Here is a 26,390-nt window from a genome sequence, read left to right on the forward strand (position 1 = left end):
ATTCCAATATCTTATTTAGTAAATTAGTTTGTTTCTCCTCAGATTGTTGCCGCTGTTCTTTGCTCTCAGGGCCATCTCCTTACCCTTTTCCCGGGGCGTGGGCCCATGGATCCCCCGTCCCCTTCATCACGGAACCGGGCCGAACGCCTGTAAACCGTTAACAAGGTCATACACTATGAAGACTGCATTTCATTCTAAAGGCCAGGACAGTGGAGCAGAGACGTGTGAATTCCTCATTGAAGAAAGAGTTCCAGACACAGCCTTCAGCAGGTAAAGTGATGAGCACTGTCTTTTGGGATAGGAAAGGGGTGACCCTTATGGATTTCCTGAAACCTGGACAAATCATTAATTCTGACTGCTACATTACAATGCTGACTAAGCTGAAGGCTTCAACTTCCAGAGTCAGGCCGGAGAAGAAAACAACCTCTCTCGTAACATAACACCAGGCCCCTTATCAGTTTGAATACCACGGAGCACATTGCCATTGTTGACTAGACAGTCCTACCACACCCACCACATAGTCTAGATTTGGCACCTTCTGACTTCTATCGTCAAGCCGACAAACTAACTACCTTTTAAAGAGAGTGGTGACTACATTGAAAAATAGTGTTTTGTAGCTGAGAACTTGCTCCATCAAACTGTTATTTAGCTCTTTGCGTCTGCTGTAGTTTCAATGGAAATAAATAGGAGGCATGGCTTTTGGAGCTACTTACCTATTATGACTTTAAATCTAAGGACACTATTGTAGAGATGCTGCAACACTTGCATTAGATCTGCCCTGTGCGTGCAAAATTGATGCTGCATGTCCTCTTACAAAATACATTTATTTTTCTTTTGTTTTCCTGGCCTGAAGGGTGTTTTTTGTTTTTTTTTTGAAAACATTTGCTTTCCTCTATTAAACAGTGACAGTGCAGGGCACTTTGTTGTCCAGAGAGGAAAGAAGTAGCTGGAATTTCAGGTTTTTTTTTAATTCATTTTGATCTACATAACTTATTATGGATAGGAAGTTATACACCTGACGTAGCTCCCTACATAAAAGATGACAAATCATATCCACGAGCAGAGCAAACTGTACATTGTGGGTTATTACTAATGACAAAACTAAATACTAGTAACCATGAATGATGCCCTGTGCTATGTACAAAAAAAATGGAATCCAATGAAACAGCTATGTGGATAGCTCTACGAGTCATGTCATGCTGTATTCTGAACACTAACATTATCTTTCTCAAGGAAATCATGAACCACATTCTTCGTAGGAAGAAAAGAAATGCCTTTCCATTCATAAAGATGACTCAGAAAATGGTTCTACAAGTCATAACGTATGTTCCTGTAACTCCTGACACAGTTTATAGGTTTCAGCTCCCTTCCCACTGACTAAATCACCTTGTTAGCTTAACAGCAATTAAGTGCAAGAGATTTCCACTGTCAGCATGAACCACAAAGCATCCACCTAGATAAATACATATATTTTGTATGATTTGGTTTTATAAAATTAAGACAAATAGAAGATACAAGAAAAATTCCATCATGAATTTAATACATTAATGCATTATGCCCTTATGTGGGCAGCTAAAGAGATGCGAAGTGTCTTTGTTTGCTGTAATTAAAACCTTTAAGCAATTAATTTGCCTCTGTCCGTTTTGTTTATATGCACGAGCTCCAGACTTGTACTTACTTCCCCATCTAGAGAAATAGATAAGAACTATTCTGCTTTAAGATGGGCCCTGAACTGACAATTTTGATGCTGTGTGCATGTGAAGCTGTACACAGTTTCCTAGTGTTATTTCACTCTCATCTCTACTGGGTCTCTTACTACATCTACGCACACTCTACATGTAGAATTAGAAATAAGTGATGGACTGTTAACACTTTCATGCCATGAAGTCTGTGCAACTCTTTACTGCAGATAGAAGGACAAAGAAGACAGCAGACACGAGGAGAGAGAAAACAGTGTGGTAAATAAAACAGAAATGAACAGTACAGGAGTCATAATGTTGGGTAAACTCCAGTCTGAGACACAAGAACAGATAGGCTACTGGATACCCTGAGATAAGTTTTCTGAGAAGTGGTTTAGAAGCAAATCTGGAAAGCATCAGGTGAAGTGGCATCAGCATTTCAGTATACACTAATTAATTCATGTAGAGAAAACTGTGGAAGGTATTTATGAAAGATGATCAATAAAATTATTACCATAGACAATACTGCAACAGACTGATGTATGTTAAAGACATTACTAGCAAAAATAATCTAGTCTGTACTCCTCACTCCTAACACACATTCCTGGAAAATGATTCTTGGTTAGTTAAGTCTGTAATTTTACAGATGAAACTATGAAAGGTGGAAACACTCCAGTAGATGTGTAGTTTCCATATGCATTTTCTTTTTGAACAAGGCAATCAGTGTAACAAATCCTCTAACGCTGAAGTCACTAATGGAGCAAATATCAATACTGGAGCACAGACAACCAAATTCTGTGTGCACCAGTTTCCAGTGGAAACTGGATTTGCATATGCTGAGGTAAGGAGATGTCTAATACACTCATAAGAAGCATACACTTTTTAATGCACCACTAACTTTGGCACTTTTCTGGAAATGCTTTCCCATTTTGGTACCTATAATTGATTCAGGTATTTTAAATTATTGCAGGCAGAAAAACTTAGAGCAAGGGAAATCTGTTTTGAAGTGGCTAATCCTAGAGAACCAAAGTTACTCCTAATACTAGATTCTGCAGGAAAAAAATTCAATATTGGAGCAACAGTAAGCACATATTCTCGAATATTGTCTCTGTATACTTTTATTCAGTAGCAGTGTCACACCAAAGCTGAAAAAGAAGCTGTTGAGGTCATTCCAGTCATGAAAATAATTCCTACAGAATTTTCTAAAATTTCTCATGTTGCAGTCTTCAGGTTTCACCTTTCTTTTTTAACTGGCCTTAGCATGAACGTGTGGAAATTCTGACACTGCCCAAAAAGAATTTGACATCTTGATCTTCATCATCAACAACTGGGTAATCTACTTTGCCTTGAACTGGAAAAGCTTGTATGAGCAGAGACTTCATCTCGAAGAAAGGAAGGGATAAAGAACGGTATGCTGCAATAGGTTTTACACTAGCACACACCTAGAGAGAAAGGGACAAGATGGATCCCATATAGTTGTCGATACACAGGAGAAAGGACAGAAGAACAGAATTTAGGATGAATGTTATTATGAAAAGCAGGAAGTGAGTAGCTTTGCCTAAGAGTAAACCTAAACTTCGGATTTATCAGCAAGACAGTCCTCGTCTCTGGAATCTTCCTTCACTTTCTTTGTAACCAAAATATTCCTGTGTGTCACAGCTGCCTGTGGCAGAAGAAACAGGAAAACAATATCATGACCAAGAGAGCCTCTTACTGGTGAACTCTACCTCAGTTACAGATCTCTGGGAAGGAAAACGCAAAAAGTAAAATGAGGTGCTGGTTGAAAATTAAAAAAAAGCACAAAAGAACAATGTGCAGCATTTACAAATGATTTAAAGACTTGCTTCTGGCTCAGAGACAATGTACGTGGTTCAAAATCACTGACACATGAATCAGCTCTATCTCTTGCCATAATATTTGCAAGAGTGGGAAGGAGAATGCTGAGCAGAAATATGCTGGTACAGACCCACATAAACCATGCAATCAACACTGGAATTCACTGGAAAAAGGTATTAGCTTCACTTTAAAATGCCAGAGGTATGAATTCTGTGTCCTGGACTAGTTTTCAACACTCACAGACCACATTTGCATAGCCAGTCGTGGTGATAATCATCAAGACAATTCCAGCATGAGACCAATAATGGGATGCCTGGTATTTCTGTGATGATATCTGGTTCTAATTCCTCATGAGAAAAAGGGCTTCTCAAGTGGAAGGCCCTTCACATGAAGTTGCAGCACAATTTTCAAGGTTTTGAGGAAAACAATTAATACTTTTGTCTTGTTCTTTAGTCTGTAATGCTGGCTTATTACTTAGCTGGACCTGATATTACATAACCATGAAGATATCATTTAAATAATGCTCATTACACAGTTTAGAGGTGTATAGGATTTGCACTTCTGTATTAGAATATTACACAGTTTCAATAATACTTTCTTCTAGAATTAAAATTAGTTTCCTAATACAATCTAGGGAATCTCGGTTATCTGTAATGAACATACGGTACAGTGGTATGCCTTCTACCAAGTTATTTTCTTGCTCATTTGGGAGGACTAATGCTGATTTTGAGAGAATTATGAAAACTCTAATAATAATGCTTACAGAACTCTTTAATGTTAACGTGAGAGCACCATCTACAGTTAAGTCATACACCCTGCACAAGGCTGAGCGCACACAAGATTCAATGAATTGAGAAACTGCTTTTGAATTAGTTCAAGAATCTTTAAAAATAAATTCCTTAACCTATAGAAATATGAAATTATTTTTCTCCTATACTAGTCATTGAAATTGAATAAACTGCTGTGAAATCTGAACAACATGTGCTACTTCTATGCCCTTGTTCGAGACAGCTGTTAACACCAAGATTTCTTTAAGCAACAGTCCGTATAGGAGTATGCCAGCATTAGCATCAACCCGAGTGCATTAGGTATCACTTCACATTTAGTAAAAGCTACTTGCTTCCACTGTGACCATTTGTGGGGCTGTGTTTTGGTTAAGATCCGATAGGGGATAATGGGAGTTGCTAGGTATTATATGGCTTAATAGCCCTCCTGCGTAGGCAAATCAGTTGTAATCCCGCTGAAATTGTAGAGCACCTTGCAATTAAACTGAAATTGATTAGAAATAATGCAAGCACCGTGTCACAAACTTAGTATTTAGGAAGACTGGATATGTTTATGACTCCAAAGAGGATTTTGATTTTTCACTGTGAGACATCTTAGGTAATCTGCCTAAGAAAGAAACACCAGATGTTACAATATGTAAAAGAGCATGGAAAAGTATGTGCTTTTGTTTTATGTGATAGACACTGAGCCTGCTCTCTTCACAACTCTCAGATGCATCCATAAGATACAGAAATAATTCTGGAGAATGCACTGCTGTCATGGACTCATCCTCTTAGAATGAGTTGTATGGTATTATGGAGTATAACTACTTCAGTTGTGCAAAAAAAAAAATCACATTTGAATTCAGTTCTGCATCCTAGATCTGCTAGACTATTTTTTTACAAAGGTGTTCTTGCTTGGGAGGCTGTGCATAAAGCTCCAGTATCATTAAAACACTTGAAATAATCCTCATAAAATAGCTGTTAGTTACAATTTTGTTTTAGTGTAACTATACCAGTTCCTGAGGTAATTACTTCTTTCTTTCAGAATCCTATTCTAGATGCTTTCAGAGTCATATACAATATGCATTTAAAAAACATTCCCAAATTAACAAATAACCTGAAAAACCCACATTATCGTATAAGCATTTGCAATCAACAAATCAGTCTATGCCTATCCAGCCCATCGAATGATATTTTATTCTGATAGGTTTATCTACACCAGCTATATTACAGATGCTCAACGTGCACTAGCATTGGTAAGAACGTCTTCAAAGAGGTTGTTTTGGGGCCACTGTGCTACAGTAAAACTTGTGCCATCAGGCCTTCATTATGCTTGTTACATTAAGTAGTTGGATTGTAAGTAACCTAAATGTGCCCATTCACATTGCATCTACATCTTCGCCAAGCTCTGCATACATGCCCTAGATAAAGATTTTATGGCAACACTGTCTACTTTATAAAATCCGCAGAGTCCCAGTGATACTGCAGCAATTCTCAATGACCATGAGGATTCTTCAGTGCAGTTCTCTATTCCAGAGCCCTTTCAACTGTCCACTTCTTTTTCTTCCCGCAGCTCCATTCCCTTCCACATTTTCCCATACTTTTTATGTTTTATTGATTTACTTAAGTGTTTTTTATAGTAATTTACCCTTAAAAGTGACCTTCTAAAAACTGTAATTATGCTTTTTTGTTTCCTCGCATTGGCTAAAGGAAAAACAAATGGCAAAAATAAAAGTTCTCAAGTGAAGGAATTCTTTTCTCCTCATTGTCCTCTGCCTTCCTCTTTCCCATCCCTCACTTGATTTTACCAACCTTGTCAGATCTTGCTCAACTTCCTCCTGGAGATAGGTGTGTTCCCTTTCCTTGGTCATGCACTGTACACACAGGCAGAGGGATGACAAATCTCAGACAACTACTTCCTTCAGCTGGTTCACTAGTTGCAGAGGTTGAACAGGAGCTGAAAGAACAGTATAATAAACATTTAGTGAAAAAAAAATCTGTAACCTCCTACTTTCTTCTCTGGGGTGTCACTTTTTTTTTTTAATAATCATGTAGTTTCCCAGGGTATGCAAGTTCTTAATTTTATTATTAAAATACTCTTAATGCTTTGTACTTTTAGTGCTTCCTATGAAGGAGAATAAAATCTGGGCGGACATGCATTATTTTTTATTCTAGGTTTATGCTTGGAATTCCTGCGACCTATAAACAGCACCTACACTGCATCAAACAAGTAGCATGTGTTCTGTACAAACTGATTGATTTAGCTTCCTGTCAAGTTACACGAACCCTCTAAAAACAGGAAACACTTATCTGAACAGCCTTTCCACAGAGATGTGTTTTTTTTGTTTTTTGTTTGTTTTTTTGTAATTTCACCTTCAAAGATGAGGGAGGCACTAGGTGTCAGCTTTTACAGTACTGGTTTGAGCACTCCTCCCTTAGAGTGAGCACCTGAACTGTCAGAGCCACAGTACTAAGGACAAATGTGCTTGAAATAATGTCACAAAACACAGCCAAGGGCACTCCTTCCAAGTCTAACAGAGGACAAAGATGCCTTGAAAGTTGGGAGGACAGGGAAGAATTTTTTAAGACCGCAGTTAGAACGTTCTCTAAGTATAATTACAGGTCTAATGATACCACAAGAACACTGAAACAACAGATATTGTAGGGAATAGATGATATCCTTGAGGATATAGGTAGATCTCCCCACGGAAATCAGCATAAAAGATCAGACTTAAAATTTTATTCTTGTTAAAAATAGCCAACTCCCAGGGTATTTGGTTACTGTTGTTTGTTTGCTTTTGCACTAGAGGAACTAAGCATGGAAATTATGTTAGCGTAGATTACTAGTTCTCAGTTCTCACACATTGGAATCCATGATACAACCGGAGTCCAAAAAAACATGAACAACAAGCATTTTCAAAAAACCCTTCATTAAATGTTTTAAATTACCTAAAGTTTAATTTCCATGAAACCATGTGATTATTAAGAATAAGGAACAGCTTAATAGATATAGTCCGTTCTCCTAAGAAGCTGATCTTTGGAGGTATGTAGCCAAACGCAGGCAACCCTCTGTATTTCGTCCTCATGTGCTGAGACCAAAAGTCCAGTCCGGGCCAAATACTGCATACAGGCACCAATATGATGTACAGCAAAATGGCATTTATTGGTAAAAGTTACAGAACTATATAGTATTTCTTATCTTTTAAGAGACTGTTCCAGAAGCTCACGCAGGCTCCTGGCCAATCATATTGAATATCCTACTCTGTCCACTCACTTCCAAAAAGCCATACACAGGGTAGTTATACACCTTGTTATGAAAACAAAGAAGTACAGCCTCCCTGTCTTACGACATGGGTTCAAGTAAGTAGGACAACCAATAGAAAGCAAAATGGGGAAGGGCCTTCCACACTACAACCCGAGTGCTCCGTTATTCGCCTAATACAACAGAGGTACGTGACTTTGGAGGTGAGGATTATATCAGTGTTACAAGGCAGTAATACAAGTGCTACTAGATTACTAAATTCTTATGGGAATAAATATTGCTACATCTATTTGTTATTTATATCTTCTTTATCTCAAGATATCTACAAGCTTTGTGTACATAGGACTGTCTTATGTTAATTTATTCTGACTACAGATTTGATGCTCTGCTCTACAGCTGATTAGAAGTGTTCGTATGCCTGATTCATGAAGCTCAGTACTTTTAAGAGTGACATCTAGCTGGGAGAAGGAGTGAACAGGTAAGGTGGTAACATCCTGAAGTATTCTTTCCAAACTTGTCATAGGTTCTTCTCTCAGCTATTAAAATAATAGAAACCAGCTACATCACAGTACAGATTCAACCTTTGAATATCTAGAAGTATACTGACTTCATCAGAATTACTCCAGGGTTAACTTAACCCCGTTTCTCTTTGTTAATACAGGAATGGCCATGAGAGTGTTCTGTCATACTCTGCATTGTTTGCTTGGTGAATTGTTCAGATAATTTTCTCTAGAGGAGGTCTTCTGTACATCTCTTTCCTTCTCACACATATGAAAGACGTGGTTTGCAATAATACAAGCAAGGCATCACGTATTTTTTGGTTTTAATAGCAAGACCAAACACATCCACTGTATTGCTAATAATTCAGCCACACTTTCCTTCAAGAAAGCTTTCTCCTTCTCTCCACAAGAGGGCAGGGTTGCTAACGGAATACTTACACGCAGCACTGTGCCCGTAGCAAATATTTGAACAGTTGCTACTCCATGCAGAGATGGTAAGAGTCTTCCCCCGAGTGTACTTTTTTTTTTAAACCTCATTTCCTCAGCAAGGAAACCACGAAACCACTAAAATTACTGGAAGCGCTCAAGACACTTGAGTCTTTTGTAGCAGATGTCATGGAAGTAAACAGTTGTAGAAGAGAAGATCCTCGTGCCAAACATCAGTTAAACCCGAAGCTCCAGATCTTACCCTGTGTTAGGGATTGGAGGTAGCCTCTTAAAAACCTTTGTAAGAGGAAGAACCATCTTTGTTAATGAGACAATGACTCGCAGAGTGGAGAGCTTGGAGCCAGTGAGTTTGTTCTGTAGGCCAAATTCTACTCATTAGCAACACAGACATACATCTAGGGAGTTCCCTCAGTGAGAATGTTAGCCCTGCAAGAGCAGGGCTCTAAGGAAACTTACACAAAGCTCAATGCTTGAGAAACAGTACAAGTTTTTAATAAAAAGACTTGACAATCCAGTTACATGGGCCACTTAAGAAAATTTGGTCCACCTAGTTCACACTGAAGGAAGATGCTGCCACTGAACTCTTGAAATTGTTGTCAGAGCTCTTTGGACAACGGAATGTCAGAAAACAAGAACATCAAATGTATTAGAGTCTGTGAGCATACACCGAATAACCAGAAAAGCATTACCACAGCACTGCTCCTACTTGTATATAGGATTTAGACAGCACGATAAGTTCAAATGACATCTCCTCCCATGTCATGTTTTGTACCTCTGGTTTGTTTTTTTTTCTTTTAAGAGACACATCCCAAGAACTCAATTGGCTGTAACGATGTAATGATAACATGAAGCAAGGAAAAAGCATGCTTGGCAAAGAACAGCCTTTGTGATGCATCCATCTCAGCAGACCTACCCTTGATTACAGATATTCATGACTAATAGTATAGTAATAATTCCATTGAGGTACTTATTGTTGGGATGCTGCAAATGTATCAAATTATCAAAAGCTTTTGAATTTGAATGCTTTGCCAGTTTCTGCTGAACCCTTCCCTTAAGAAGTAATAATTTTCCACAAAATTTGTCAAAGCCAGCTCGTAGGCAAAGTAAAGCATAAAAAAGGTACCAAATGAGGTAAAACACATGCAGCAATGAAAAGTACCAACACGATGGAAAAGGTGTTACAAAAGAGGTGGAAGGACCAGCACAACAGCAAGGTGCTACAAAGGAAGGCAAGTAGATTGCTCACCCGTATCAGAAGATTCTGGGTTTGCAGGGAAAGGCTTCTTCCAAGGAAGAATTCTCCAGAAAGAGATCCTTCCTCAGTGGCAGTCAGCCCTTAAATGAGGCCTAAGAATTGCCTTCACCTGTGCTCCCTGGGCTGACTGGGTCTTTCCTCCAGGTGCTCAATCAGTGGTTCAGACTGTGACTCAGCAGTTCCCATACAACACACAAGTATTCTTTCCTTTCTCATAAATGCTTTTACAGTATCTGGATTATTTTTCTCTGATGAAAACAGAAAGTGAGGGGACAAAATCCTTGAGGGAATTTAATGCTCAAGGGGATGACAGCTCTTGACATGTGATACTCTTAGGAATACAGGAATTACTAAACTAGATCACGCTCAAAGTCCATTTTGTCTTCTCTATCTACTACTTTGTTAACATGTTTAGATAATTCTGAAGGAGAATGGAGGAAGAACCTTCTTTGTTTATACTGGTTATTCTTGCAATGCTTTCTTGTTCCATTGTAATTATTAGGGTCGCTAATTTACCTAATAGAGCTTACTATTGTATAATATACCAGATCACCCAAGCAGCCTTTCTCAAGGATTGAAACAATAGCTTCACTGCCAGCAGGAACAGAGACAACTTCTATTGAAGGTTTTGTTTATTGTAAACAGAATTAAATACATCCTCCAGCATTTTACATAACTTATTTATTTCTCTAGTTATTGAACGACTTTCTTTGTAAATTAATGACGTTTGAAATGCCTAGATCAGATTTCTTTGTAGATATAAAACTAGAATATTTTCAGTCAACTTCTCTTTATGTAACATAGCCTTTTTTTCATCTTGTTTGTTATTTTGCATAGGAAGCAGCAATGTTACTATCTCAGTCTAAAATCCTTTCTTTTTTAATTTCCTAGTTTTTGCTACATACTGAAAACTGTCATCTAACTCATCTGCATGTCTTGCATGTTTTCTGCTTTCCTTCAGGAAGGACGATGCTGGGAAATACAAGCCAATTAGCTTCAGTGCTGTTCCTGTACAGTCACAGCACAAGTTTTGGAAGCCGTTTCTGGGCGCATGGAGAACAATGCTGGGAAATAGCCATCATGGTACTGACCAACCTGTTTGCCTTCTAGAAAGAAATGACTCTGGGATGAGGAGAGAGAAATGGATATTGTTTACTTTGACTTTGGCAAAGCTTTCGACATCATCTTCCGCATTCTTGTACCAAGCTGGGACTTGGTACAAGTCCAGAGTAACGGAATGCTAGATGGTTGAAAAACTAACTGGATCACCAGGCTCAAAGACCTATGGATAATGGTCAAATGGGGGTCAATTACAAGTGAAACTTCTCAGGGGTCTACTTAAGGCCCTATCTTGTTTCATAACGTTTTCAGTGATCCAAAAGATCAGACACAATGTGCAATTCTGCAAACATGTCAGTGACACCAACCTGGGGAGTTCAGTCAATAACTCAAAGGCAGCCTTGCCATTAAGAAGAACCTAACATTAGGTTAGAAGAATGGATGTACAGGAACTTCATGAAATTCAGCAATGACAAACACAAAGTCCTGCGCTAGAGATGGACCAATCCCTTGGACTGACTGTCTAGAGAGCAACACTGCTGAAAAAAAAACTCAGGGTCCAGGTGGACAGTGAGCTAAATGATTCAGCAGTAGGCCGTGGCAGCAATGAAAGCTCACTGTATGCCAGGCTATACCAACGGCACCTTAGCCAGCAGACTGGGAGAAGTGATTATCCTCTGTTACTCAACACATGCTAACTAGACTGCACCTGGGATACTGTGTTCAGTTTTGGGGCCCATAGTACAAGAACAGTGTTCAAGTTAATCAAATCCAGTGGAGGACCACCATGAGGTTCAGTGGCTTGAAGCAGTTACCCTTTGATGAGAAGCTGAGGGAACTGGGCTTGTTCAGCTTGGAAAAAGGCTTAGAAAGGCCTACTAACAGCCTTTTTGTACCTAAGAGAGGGTTACCCAAAAGAGAAAGCCAGGCTTTCTACCAAGCTGAACTGTGAGAGAATGAGAAATGATGGTCATAAATAGAAAAAGGTGAGATTCTGAGTGGGTATGGCGAAAAAAAGTTTACTCTTAAGGATAATTCATGTCTGCTGCCCAGAGAGTTTCTGTGATCTTAGTGAATGTGGATTTTCTAGACCTACCTGGACAAATCCTGAGCAACCTGGTCTGAATTCACTGTTGACACAGCTTTGAGCAGGTGGTTGGACTACAAGACGTAGGAATGACTGAAACAGGAGGTAGTCAAAAACCTCTTTCAAAAATGTTACATGGACAGTATTCAGAACATTCAGAAATTTGAAAAGCCCTTTATATTACCTTTTGGTCTGAACTCAAAAAACAGAAAAGCAAGGTATTTCTTAGGCAATGCAAAATATTGATGCGATAGAATGCAGCCATGAAGGCTGAGTGAGACCTGTGTTTCATTGTCTCAGAAGGACTTGTTTCACTGTCACAGAAGGACTAGTGAATAAGTAAATGCCTGCAACAAAGTACTTATCATAGTTGTGCAGTGAGATAATACAGAAAGGAGTTTTATTACATAGACGTGGGATTGGCACCAGCAGTAACAGCTGTCAGTGTGAGGCTTCCCAGAAATTCCAAAAATTACAACCATTCCACTCAGTATTCGTATTTTTGTGAAAAGCTTCCATTTCATGCTTCAAGAGAACAGAGCCATAAATTAAGCAGAACAATACGTATTCCTATTCCTTCAGAAATACGCTAGGTAATGTGCCATATGATTGATCATAAATTAGGAATAAAAACCCAGGAGAGACCCACAACAGAGATGGATAAAATCATGACGGTTGATGGAAAGAAAGTAAGGATGTCTGGAAAGCACATACATAAAGTGAAAATCTAATACTATCCAAGAAACTTTAAAAAAACACTCTGCAGATTTTGTGTAATACCTCTGTGATGATGAATACAGGGAAGATGCAATTGCAGCCCTACTGAAGCGGGAGGTAGATCACTTGTGGCAAAGAGACCTTGTAAACATTGCGTAAACTGAGCAGTAACAGACTCACAGCCCTGTGGTCTGCGCTGCCCACTGGAATGCAGGACCCTATATACCGAACCGCGCTCTGCTTTTGGCTTCTGCAATGATAATGTTATATAGTGTGGATCACTCTTAGAGGAAAGTATCTCCACTTACATGTAGTGATGGAGGAACTTTTCACTGATATTTGTTACAGTTCTAGGCAGATTTCAGATTTGAGCTTAAGTTTTCTTATTTTTATTCACTCCTCCGTAAAATGGATAAAGTGACTTCTTTCAAAGATAATAGGAGGATTACCATGAGCAAGAGCCCTCTTCCAGCATTAGTGATAACACAACTGTAGAGCACTCCCCACTGGAAGAATACTGCTCCTCTAAGTATATCCTTAATGTGATGAGGTCATATTTGAGCATGTGCGTCTTCAGATCTGCTCATTCCAATGCGGTGTCCTCTCATTACATTATTAGGCTGTAGGCCACTGTCACAATGAGGTATGTTACTGCTCAGCTTAAGAAGGCAGTAATTGTACATAAAATTGCATGCATTAAGGACTGCAGTATACTGTTTGCAAATCTTTTCAGGATAGAAGTTCATTATGAAAGACCCTTAGAACTTTGGAGGGTTAGTATTTGATCCAAGAATGACATTTCCACTTACAACACACGAAATCTCCAGACCGGTACACAGCTCCTCATTTTTTAGAATTCCAGAAGGAGGTCTTCTCTGATGTACTTCTTAAGTAATATTGTTTTTCAGAGAAAGAAATATTTTTCTAGCTTCTATCGTAACGTTAAGTCCGAGGACGATCTTGAAAATGTGCATGATTCAGACTGGATGCTTCCCCCCCTCTCATATAACTCAGCCAAATGCATCCAGCCCGGTGTGTACAAAAGTAAGCCTTTTTAGCCCTAATTTAACTTTAAAATCTGCATTACGTATCTGCTTTTCTTTTTAAATGCACTTAAACAAATATCTGCACCAAAAGTCCAAATCCTCAGATGTCAAGAATTAGCATCGCTCTTTTGAATTAGTACAACTATGTCAACTGAACAACTGTCCCAGTGAGTACTGAATGTAAGCTAGAGGGATGCACAAATTTTACAGTGGTGCACAGAAAAAACAGTTTGTGGAGGGAATGATTATGTTTAGAGAACTGAGTTATGTAATTTGTCTATTTTGGGGACTAGCTATCCCTGAAGTTCTGAAAAAGGTAACTGGGTTGGGCTATTTATAGAGTCCGTTCCTATAGTTACAGCACAGATGCTAGCATGCAACAAAAACAGCTCAAGCCACCTCTTCTGTGCATCTTAGAAACTTAATATTCTCACATATATTGATGGATCTCCTGGATGCAAAGAGACTTTTAGGTCCAAGATGCAACTATTTTCTCAGTGCATTAATATGTCCTACGTCCTATTAGCTTCTTTCTCACTGTGCCTTTGTACTGTTTTTCAAGTCATTTGCATTAGAGAAACCCAGAGTCTCCTTTTAAAGAAGTCTCTCAGTGCATGCGAAAGGAGAAGGGGCACTAACCTTGAGAAAATAATGCAGACATTGCCTAAATTCTTCCTCTATCTTAGATTTCACAAGGGATGCTAGGGATGATGGCTTAGGACCCCTCCTTAACATGTACCCTTTGTTTTCTAAGATGCCTTTGTAGGATCGCTGTGAAATTACTAAGCCTATTGTTACTGTTACAGGATGGTAAATGTATATAAAAATTCACGAGAAAATACAGCCCATACCTGAAGAGTTCGCACTCCTGAGCTCATGCAGAATTAGAAAAGTTAATTTCTGTAAGAAATGGAGGGAACAACTTGCAATAGCATAGTGTAGGTTATGGATTTGGCTTTTTAAAAAAAATCTTCATATTTTTCTGTTCTTAAATACTAAAAAACAGTCAAGAAAATAGAATTTGGTAGTGGGCAGTAAGAAGAGAGAAAGGAGTCAAGAGGAGGAAAGTTACCTGGCTAAAGCCTGTTTTTAACATAGGGGTGGTTACCACACAAAAAGTCACTTTAGAGTCAGGACTCCACAAGGATGAGGATGGCCAGTTTAATACGACATTCTCTTCATATGTCTCTATGAAGAGCCATAGAGAGAACTGGTTAATTCTCACCTTCACTTGTCTATGCTAAGAGATAGGAAGATCACAAAATAAAACTTAAGGTATGAGAAAATGAGGGCAGAAATATAAGATTAAGTCCTTTGTTATTCAGCATTCTGTATTGTCTACACACTGCAAGCTAATAAAATATTGATTTATTAGTAGCTCAGTTAAGAATGCATAATAAAAATGACAATATGTGACACACAGAACTGTAGATCTAGGCCATTTTCTAAAAGCCTAGAAAACTGAAATGAGGAGTCTGAATTAGGTGGAGGGAGAGAAGCAGCCTAGGAATATGTTTCAAAAAAGGATAAGCAGAAAACTATATAGATTTACAAGAAAATCAAGGTAATCTATATAGTTTGGTGACAGAGAAGAAATGTGTACGTCAGCAAGGAAGATCTGAAGAACGTACTGAGCTAGTATAATCCAATTCATTGAAACAGCCTCTACAGTTAGCAATAACATTCTTCTCCATCGAAGATTATAGCAGAAAAGTCTAGGGTGATAATCTGTAGAGCTAACAAACAATTTTATCTTCGTTTGTATCTCACATAGAGACTGAAACGTAGAGAAACAAATAAACAAAAGCAAATAACCATTAAGCACAAAGACTCTGCATCTTAACGTAAATGGAATTTTATCATAGACTACATTGTCAAATCCAATCACAGAAAAGAATGAAGTAAAAAGAAGAGAAGGAAATGACTGACGCTTAACGCGCACATAGTGGGCTAGACTTCCTTATAAACTATATTATGAGAATTACTTTAAGGATTTTATGTTAGTACCGATATTTCAGGATGGTTCAAGAAGAAAAATGAGTTTTCAGAAAATTACCGGTCAATATGGAAGGACTTAAAATGTACACAGAATGGAAATAAATAGTATTTAAAATGTCTCCCGAGTTCAGTAGAAGAAATATATTAATTCAAGAATTTGACATTGACAACTGTTAATATCAAGTTAATAATTTAGTGAAAAGGAAGGATTCAATACAGACTATACTATTCCTTCAGAACATAGTATACATGAAGACTAAATGTATGAATGTATTAAAAGAGTACTTGAAGAAACTTCAGGTAAAAATATATGACTACAAAGTGAGCTAATCTTTAATAAGGCTTCTTATCTATAAATTTTCATTGAAAGGATGTGATTTCTGGGCCACAATTAGTATCTCAAATAATGACAGAATTGTATACAATACAACAAATTTTTGTAACACCATTATTAGAGGGTCTGCACCTTCTTGCATATTTGCAAGCACCCAACATGGTATTTTCTTTTGTAACCCAGATAAACTAATGATTTTTCCAGTTCTCTATTTTTCATGTTTTTCACCCCACTATTGACCTGGATTTTTTCAGGACGTTCAGAAGATTGAAGGAGAGGCCTGAAATGTTATTTTTTATTTGTAAATTGAACTCGTCATTCCCATGAGATTTCATCAAGCTCCGGATCGCTTACTTGGATATTATCTGCTCATCTGCAGTGACTGCAAAAAATATGGGAATATGAACTTGAAACGTCTTAAAAATATGTGGCTACCTGCAGAAAAAATTCAGATCTTCATTGTTCCATCCTGTATCAACCTAAGTCTTCAAGGCTATTTTACGCAAAGCGAGCACATTATCTGTTACAAGCCTTATTAGGTCAAATCTCCTTCCTGGGGGTATCTGCAGTTTCCAGGCTCCTACCTTTAGAATCCAGTGGATACTAATATTTAATTACTCAAACCTTTTTTAGAAGATGTCTTAACTGATTTTAAAATTATGTTTTGTATAAAATGTGCACGCATGTACCTCTGCAGGCAGATGTGTGCTTCAAGTGATAGTTACTATGTCTTAACCTTCAGTGAGGTGCTTGAGCCTGGAAAAGTGATGGGGAATTCTAGATGCATTCCTATTAACGATACTAGACATATTTTCCAAAAATGTTCAGGGGTTACTTACGCTCCCAAAACTGATCTCCTCGTGTAACTTGTCAAGGATGCTATGTCAGTTTCTAGGATAATCAAAAAGAACATGAGTCCTCATTAGAGCTATGCTACAGTTCATGTTGTTAAAAGGGAGCTCGAGCCTGTATCAAGCATTTACAGCTAGTAATAGGCCAGTAAACATTCTGGCCTATATGTGAGTATACGAGTCTGCATGTATGTATATACATAATTCACTTTGACATTGATTCCAAAAATCTGATGATCCAACGACAGTTTCAAGTTCTGTAACAGCTTCTTATCTACTGAAAAAGGTCATGAAGTGCTGTATGGTTCGTTAAAGCAACGTATTCAGCAAAATATCAGCATGATCTTTCACGGACAACAGAGCTGATATTCCACTAAGTAATTACTTACTATAAAATAAGTTACCAGAACATTTAAAGCTGAAGTAATATCTATACTCACATTTACAATTATATTAATAGTTATATATTTAGTCTACCTAAGAGTTCTTTAGAAATATGTCAATACCTATGCGTTGAAACTAAACAAGGCTTTTATTACTGTTCGTATTACACAATTGTACTTTTGTTACTGACCACTAAAACATGTCTCTGTAGAGAATAATATGCACATCATCTCCATGACTTTCCTTAACAACCATTTCAGCATTCCTCCTCGCTGTTCTGGGCTGTTTCATCAAGCTTCAGATTCTTCTCATGAGAGAGAGATGAGGTAAGCAGGGCTCTGCATTTAGGCTTCAAAACAGCCATGTAATGCTATATGAAATTCTTTGCAGCCATAGTACAGGGTGGCATGCAAAGAGCAAACACTCATGCATTCATGATTATGTCATCAAAGCCCGACATGTCCATGATAGGTCAATAGAGAAGTTCTGTGATCAACTGGATATCTCTGTTACGTAACTTGGATAAGTTACATTGAGAGCAAAAAATGGCATCCATTCAGACATTGCATATGTTTCACTTAATCAATAAAAACTCTAGAAATAACCTGGGTCACTGTGTCTAGATGATCGCCTTAGGTAAGCAGGTACACTTAAAGTCAGGTGGCTGGGACTAGACTCTACAAGCTTCTGTTTTCTTTCTAATTTTTTTTCCCAGTGAGACTTGCATTTAATCTGTCTTTGCCTAAATGTCTGTAAAACAGAAACAATTATCATCAACTTTTTACTTTCCTTACAAAGAAATCGGGGAGAATCAGGAATATTATGACTCTCAGATGAAAGATACTATCTAACTGGATAAAGATTATTTCCAAATTCACATTTGTCAGTAGCTGCAAAAAAATACATTGCACGAATGTGATAGACCATCTTCTGATTTTCAATAAAGTCTGCTGGTTTTTTTGGTGAGTTTTATTTTATTCTTATTACTTTTTAGTCTAATCAGAAATTGGCATGTGGTTAAAGCTTTATCTAGACGCAGGAACCCAAAAAGTGCCTAAAGATACCCAACATTGCTTACATAAATTACCAAACATGCTGCTGTGGTATTTGAAAGGCCACAAATCTTGTCAATCAAATGAAGTTCTAAACAGTTTACTGACTGTCACTTTGGATCTTCATTGTGTCAAGGCAGAACATTCCTCAGACACAATTAGAAAGGTTGCCTCACCAGTCATCCAGTGTGACACCAATTACCTTGGTCCCTTGCTCAATGATCTACTAATATTCTCTCAGCCATAGCTGCACTCAGAATATATTTTATCTGGAACTGCCTGCTGCAACAAGCAAAGTAGCAAAATCCTGATTTTGTAAATAGCGTGGAACTAAACTGACTTCAGCAGTTATACTTCGAATCTTGGAGACAAAGAATTCTATAGGAATATTAATACACCAGATTACACAATCAGTTTGTGAAAATACTTCTTAGTCACGTAAAGTATAATGCCAGAAAGGACTGTGTCTTCCAATCATACTCCAGTAATGTGGAGTGTTTAGCATTGTGTTTAGTTTCAAGATGCAGTATAATATTTTTTCCTAACAAAACAAATAGACTATACAAAGTAGACTGTATAAAATTCAGGATTTTTGGAATATGGCCATTGTTCGCCTATCTGGCTGTAGAATCTGTCTGCCTTCCACTTGTTTTCAACCTCAGGGTCTGATTACATTCAGTGGTATCAATTCAAATAAAGTGGCACGCCTCCAGCAAACAAAGCAGCACAGAGATTTTTTCATGCACAGCTGGTTAAAGTATCTGTACAATCTATAAGGGAAGGTCAGGGAGAGGTAGTTCTTTGACTGATGAAGATAAAGTCTTGCTAGAGGAAAAGGCTTTGGTCAGCTCTTCCCTCCCATGCTGTCATTCCAGCATCTACAGTTTTTCACCTCTCTTCTTCAGTGTCATGCCCTTGTTTAGTATCTGCAACACCTGATGTCATAGATAAGCCCTTGCTCTAATAAATTCTGGAATATATCACGATACTGTCTCACTTCATGTGTAACATCCTATGCTTTTAGATAACGATTAATGAGAATACTAAATTCAAACTTAGGTTGAGACAATAATCACAAGTCTGAACTAGAATCTTCCAGTCTTTACCGTATTCCAGCCTAAGTGTCATAAACGACCCCCTCTCACCTCTTCCTCTTCCAAAGAAAACAAAATTTCTGTATTGATCATGAAACCTATGCACTAATTGTTTGCAATCAATTTCTAAATTGATTGACCTTGTCCGGTCGATACCGCAACATCTAATAGTTTAGAGTTCCTAAACTGCTCTATTCATTTCTATGCAGTTTTATGCATGACTGATATTTTCAGAGCGTGGAAACTCAGAATCCACTGCGGTTTTCCTCCTCTTGTTCCAAGAGAAGCAAAAACCATCTCCGGTAGGCTAGTCCCCATTTGCGTGCACTAGAAATGTATCCTCACTAGCAGAAAGTAATTTCCTAAAGAGCGTGGTTACTTTTTCCCACCCACTACTCACATACACACTTCCACCTTCAAAGGATGACAAAATGTTTTTTTATTGCACATATATCTTTTGCACTGTTCCTCAGAATTTACATACCTCTTTTTTTCACCACAATGTCTACAGATTTGGTCAGTCTTAAAACTCCTACTCAACAGCATTTCAGCAGGCATTAGCTCTGGTTATGCTCTTCCATTAAGCAGTGCACAAAAGTGATCTGTTTTTTTAACAAGGATGCTCAAGGAAGAGCAAAAACTGAATCTGAACATAAGCCTTCATCTTTCTGAAACTTTTTCAGCTGACCTTTACGGGGTGGACACACTGTGTTCAAAGAAAAAAATGTTCACAATTACAGTATTTTGTAGAATTACATTTGTTTGGTCTATTATCTGTTGTTCCTACATCTGATCTGAAGTGTTTTCAAATGACATCGTTTCTGGACACCAGGAATAGTAATCCAAATCAAATAAGTCACTTTTTCTGCATAAACAGATAAAGCAGTTTTGAATTGTAATGTAAAGATTCTCTAATAACCATCACAGTCACTATTAGTTTACAAATACTGTGGTATATATTTTGACTTTTTTTTATCTTTACTATTATTTTTGTATCTTCTCTAATCTTAGGCAAACAGTGCAATTCTAATTTGTCTTCTATATTTTTTCACATGTGAATGCCTTCAAAGTATCAAGTTTAGCAAACTTCACTTAAGTTTTTAGATACGATCTATTTAGTGTTTTTGAATAAAAGTGATACCAAAGAAGAAATCCTATTTCAGAGTTGCTATAAAGACTAGGTATGCAGCAAACCAACCAGCTAAAATTACATCTTGTTAAAAGGCATCTGCACTAATAGACTCTTAAGTCGCCTGAAATGCATTAAGCATCTTCCACTGTAATATCACACTGTGGTGTTTTCTCTGTCTCAGTTTTATGGAAAGCTCCAGCCTGGGGACTCTTCCAGTCTTGCATGTGCATTGTAAGGGACGCAACTGCAACTGAAAGAATAACATCTGCAACTCATTTTTGCTAACACTTATTTTGCGGTTGTCACTAGTGGTTTAATGCCCACTTTTGCTATCAGTTGGTACCAAGTTACATGGAAACATTATTTTTCTCAGTACAAACACATTTTCTAATGTTTGGCCGTAAGCTACGGTTTTGCTGTCATCTGCTAGAGCTTTCAAATGAATGTCAGGCCTCTGCAAAAGCACGGCCTTGAGGCTTTGCTTTAAAGGTTTTGCATATGTTTATGATGGTTTAAAAAAAAAAAAAAGATTTTTTTGTTACCAACTGTGTAGAGATTTTTCCAATTGTTTCCGGGCATGCCATGCCCATTGCATATTTTTACTCACTAAGGCGTTCGAGTTAGTATTGCTATTGGCTAAAATGGACATAAATCTCCTAAGAAAAGATCCCCATAAACCTCTGTATGCTTTCTTTTTTTGTGTAGGTAGAAGGACACTGACAATTGAATTATACTGGAAGGCATTTCCATCCTGATTTCTTAAACTCATTTAACTGAAATTTTTTTGTTGTTTTGCTTCTCAATTTACTATCTACTGAGAGAACTATGAATTTTTAGAATTTTTTTCCCTTCCTTTTCCCACAGCAATACCATCAGTGTAATTCAATATTCTAAAATATCCACTCTGTCTTTATGTGAAATAATATAGGATAATATAGTGTAATCAAAACAGTATTCACTGTAAAAGCAACAATAGCTTTCAAATGGTGTATTTAAGTGTGCAGATGTAATTTTTTTTTTTCTGGCAAAATACTCTAGAACCCAGAAAATGCATATAATGTAGGAAAACTATATTGTAGCCAAAAATAGTCTGTCTTGGTGTGTATGGGAAGGTATTATTTACACATTTTACATCTTAGAATGTAGCCAGAGTTCTATATTGCTTTTCCAAAATGAATAAAGTATTAATATCTATCACAGCCTCTTCAAATGCCTCCATTTTATCTAGCACATTAGAGCAACTCAGAGATTGTCTATCATCCTGGGGCTTCTGCTGCTCTCTAGCGTATTCTTTTACAAAGAAGTCCAGTTTCTGACCTAAAGTGACTATTCTTATTTCCCAAAATTATTATATATGTTAGCTTTTCAATATTTTTTTATCTTGCATTTGTAGATCACTCCCATTGCCTGCATTTAACATCACAAAGCTTTCTTTTGCAAATCCTTCCAACATCTTCAGATACCATATTATCTTGGGCACAAATCTACAAGTAATAGGGAATCTGAATTCAAAAGTTAAACTTCTTCATAGCTACCAAGGATATTTTCTTTTTGCTGAGACCTTTCTTTTCCGTGTAAATGCCAAATTAACAAAAGCATCCGAGGGTGGGTACATGAGGGTCAGGAGGGTGTGTGTTGAGAGTGACATCAACTGAGACAATAAAAGGGCTTCTAAGTTACTTAGAAGCTCTATTTTAAAGTTAGATTTAAGGGGTCCACTAAACCAATTCAGTAGTCTTTAAATATACTTGACATCGAGAGACAGTCATCTGCCGACATACCCAAAGCAGAAAACTGTTTAAGATAGTACCGGGTAAGTATACTCTATTTTATTTCCAAGTTCTCTGGAAGACTTATTTAGAAGATTTTATCATTGATTTATTACTTAGCTTTTATTTGTTTTTCAGGCTACCTTAAAAATAAAGTGAATGTAAGGAGGATCAAACTGTTTTATTATTTGAACCAAATGTTTGAAATTAATACATCTGAGGCAGTGAGTTAGGGTATCTTGAAGTGAATCCAATTCCTGAATATGTAGCATTGAGTTAGATGGACTGCTAGGGCCACATTCTTATTAACATGTAAGATGCCATATAGTAAATGCTTTTCTGCCCTAAAGTAAAACTGCAGGAAATACTGCAAAAAAATAGCATTCTGGAGTTTTGTGTTTTCTTATGTTTTGGTTACTCTGTATAAAAGTCCTTAAGTTGTAGCAGAAAAGATACCATTTCCTGGCAGTATATACTGAAAATACACACTGGAAAATGAAATTTTGACTGCGTCCTATCCGTCAGTTGTAGCATCACTGGTAATAAATATTCTTCATGTATGTACCAAGAGGCAGTTTTGCTGATGATGTACAAAGCAGTGTGGAATTCATATAGGCAGTGCAGGATTAACGCTGAAAATGTAGGGGGGTCGGTTCTGATTTCTCTTCTGTGATTAAATAACTCAGTAGAGTTATGCCACAATGAAAAATTGTCCAGAAGGATGTCAGCCTCCTCATTCTAAAGAAAATGCAACTCAGTTTTGCAAAAGAAATACATAAAAGAAGTTTCCAGTTGCATAACAATACACAAGTATTTCGACACACTTGAAGCATATCAAATGCAAATGACAAATAACAGTACTATTGAAAGGACGTAGTTTTTTTACCCTGTTATCCAAAAGGTGAGTACCTAGCTGATGATAATGCAAAGCAATTAAGGCTGATGGAAGCTTTTAGGCTTGCCTACAAAGTTACAGAAATTTTCTCACCTATTTCATGAGAGGAATGTTTTTAAAGCCACTTTTCTGATGTCTTTCTTTAACTTCCTTTCCTAAACTAAATTTCTTTGGAATTAAAAAAATTACTGGAAATACTGACCTATACATTTATTCTTTTCTATCTCCGCAGACAAAATGACTTCTATAAAAAATCTGGCCAGAACTGTAATGATTTTATACGCCATATGTTTTTTTACGAGCTCTGATGGAAGACCAATGATGTAAGTACATTATTATACACTTCCAAAGTTTGGGGAATTATGTGAGCTATTCTCAAGAACGTGGTCAGTTTGTTTGTGTACCAGTTTAAGTGTACATCAGTCTTTCTACCCCTGCTTTCGAACCCCTTGGCCCAACCAGCCAAATTCTGACTTCTAGACAGAGCAGCAGAGATCTCAGAAACATGCGGAGTTCTTAAACACTTTTTGAAAATAGTAGATGAAGAAAAATCATGTGTTTTCTTAGGAAGATCATTGGGTAATCCGCATCTATTAGCAGATGCTCGAGGGGGGTCTATGCAGGTGAACACCTTTTTTATTGTGTGACAGCCTACTTGGAACTCAGCCTCGGACACTAACGTCAATCAGCACTGAGACAAAAATCCACTGGAAATCATGCTTCCTTAACGCCAGCGTTCACAGAAAACTGTCTCTGAATAAATACCATAGTTGTCTTAATCGGTTAACTATTGTCATGTAAGCGCTAAGCTCAACTACAAAGATAGAAGAAATGATAAATACATAGCCAAACACTATTGTCACAAAACTGGACTACTTCCCGTATTTGATGCTTTCTCGCTGATATATCTATTACAGTTAGCAAATTGCCATCCACATTCCTTCTCTTCTCCAGATGTTATTCTATTCCTTACAGATGAGAAAGGTAAGTTGTACGGCTCTGTACCGCAATATCTTACAGAAGTTCTCAAACCTGGATTTTGACTTAAGATCATAAATTCAAGAGAGCCATTATGAGTCCCTCCCTTTCCTTTCCTCTCATTCAGGAAGAGATCGGTGAGCGAGATGCAATTAATGCATAACCTTGGAGAGCATCGACACACTGTGGAGAGACAGGACTGGCTTCAGATGAAACTGCAGGATGTGCACAGTGCCATTGAGGATGCCAGGACCCAGAGGCCTCGAAACAAGGATGATATTGTCCTGGGGGAGATAAGAAATCGGAGGCTGCTCCCTGAGCATTTGCGGGCAGCAATGCAGAAGAAATCCATCAACCTGGACAAAGCTTACATGGATGTGCTCTTTAAAACAAAGCCGTAATGAAAAGACCAAGAGCATTATATCTGTCCAAGTAAGCACGTGTCTGTAGATCACTGATCAATTAGGGCATTTTATTTTTTTATTCAAACTATAATAAGGATTAAAGGCTCCACGCCAGGCTGCAGCCCCATTAAGATAGGCATTTCACAACTAAATAATAAAATGTATTTACAGGCCACCCACAGCCATTGCTGCTAACTCCTGGGTATCTTTTGAATGGCTAATGTAACTCATAAACTTCCAGGGGAATTAAAAAAAAAGCAAACAAAAAAAAAAGAACAATCAAAATAGAATAAGAAAGTTGAAAAACATTTAAGACTGGTTCTATCATTCTTGTATGGAGAGCATTTGTCTGTAATCGCTAGGCCTGCTTGTACTGTAAACCAATGATGTATAAATGCATTATGTCTAGGGTTAAACTTTAACTTTGTCCTACTGAAATTACGTAAACTTAAAGCCACTATTATTTTTCACAAGAAAGACTAAAACCAGATGGATGTCAATAAAGTAGCAAAAGCTGCACGATAATAAATTAGGATTAAAGCGTGCAAACATGAAAAATAGAAGAAGGAAGCCAAAGCTTAAGATTAAAGTGGAATGAAAGAAAATTAAAACAAATTCTGCATGAAAGAGAAGAATTTTGCGAAATACTGAAATTAAGGGAAGGCTTTTAACTTTCCCTCTTCCAAAAGATGACAGCCTGTAATTAATTAACTGCAGAAACACTGAGAGCAGAGACTGTAGCGCATATGAATGCACAGCCCTAGCTGTAGAACTGGGAACTGGTTCTACATGAGATAATAACAACTGAAACAAATATCTTGTTTTTATCTCTCCTTTAGTCTGTAACCTATGAATTTCTGTATATTGTGCTTCGGCCGCACGGGTAAGTGGCTCACATAAATAAAATTATTCATCTTCACTTGTGCACTTTTACAGAACTGGGATTTCAGTTTGTTAAAACCCTGCAATGACAACCATTAAAATGTAGAAATCTATACCTGGGACAGGAACGGTTAGATAAAATGGATATAAGCAGGATTCAAAAAGAATTTGACACGAATGTGGACGGGAAAAAAACAATGAAGATAACAATAATATAAAAAAAAGAAAGCAGCAAATATAAAATAATTTTGAATTGTATATACAAGCATGTGCTTATGACCTCAACCATTTTTGAATAATAAGAATATTTTCTCTGTAGAACTAACAGCAGTTCCCTCCAAACGTTCCACTGCGAGAATTCAAACCTCGAGCAGAATTCCTGCTCTAAGCCAACGTGTCTGTGTGGTCCCATACCACTTCTTTGTTTGTTTGATGTCCAGCACATCTCGGGGATCATGGTGAAAAACTCATACATAATTACAAATACAAATGCAATCTGCTGGAGGCTAGAAAGGTTACTTATAACTAGTGAACTGTAGTACATAATCTAGGCTATACTGTTACTAATGTAAAGGCTCTGATGCTGCAAGCAGATGATAAACCAGTGTACATCAGTGCATTGCACACACAGGCAAGGATTCCATGCCGCTTGCCTATTTGTAGAATCAAGGCCTTAAGGTGCACTTTCTATTTATTCTTGTATCAGACATCTGTGCTAACTTAAATAAAATTGCATTTTGTACCTATGTCTCACATATGTATTACAAAATAAAGTGGACCAAAAGCTCTTGGATATTATTTTAAAGCATAATAACTGAGTGACCTGTCGCTATTCTCATCTAGTTTAGCATTTGGAGCTATAGTATTACAGCCTTTAATTTTATCACAGCAAATCACACAGTAAATTCAAAAATAATAATGAAAGAGTTTTTAATCTTTCCTTTTGTCTTCCATGCATAAAA

General features: G+C 37.4%; 2 protein-coding genes across 2 annotated transcripts in view; one reads left to right on the top strand and one right to left on the bottom strand.

Moving 5' to 3' along the window:
* The window catches only part of FAR1 (fatty acyl-CoA reductase 1), an 80,287-nt gene that overhangs the window by 51,330 nt on the left and 2,567 nt on the right, over window positions 1-26,390 (bottom strand). The window contains exon 2 of the mRNA XM_021403652.1: window positions 6,095-6,239. The gene's annotated coding sequence lies outside the window, so the exon portion shown is untranslated. The remainder of the gene's footprint in view (window positions 1-6,094; window positions 6,240-26,390) is intronic.
* Window positions 23,402-24,583, top strand: PTH (parathyroid hormone). The gene is made up of 2 exons (XM_021403668.1): window positions 23,402-23,487; window positions 24,270-24,583. The coding sequence occupies exons 1-2, from the start codon at window positions 23,402-23,404 to the stop codon at window positions 24,541-24,543; spliced, it is 360 nt and encodes a 119-aa protein (XP_021259343.1). The 3' UTR covers window positions 24,544-24,583.

The sequence above is a fragment of the Numida meleagris genome, chromosome 6 (assembly GCF_002078875.1).
Source record: "Numida meleagris isolate 19003 breed g44 Domestic line chromosome 6, NumMel1.0, whole genome shotgun sequence".
Taxonomy (NCBI): domain Eukaryota; kingdom Metazoa; phylum Chordata; class Aves; order Galliformes; family Numididae; genus Numida; species Numida meleagris.

Coding starts and splice junctions, on each gene's coding strand:
- PTH (XM_021403668.1), top strand. CDS start 23,402: ATGACTTCTATAAAAAATCTGGCCAGAACTGTAATGATTTTATACGCC. Junction 23,488..24,269: donor TCTGATGGAAGACCAATGAT/GTAAGTACATTA, acceptor CCTCTCATTCAG/GAAGAGATCGGTGAGCGAGA.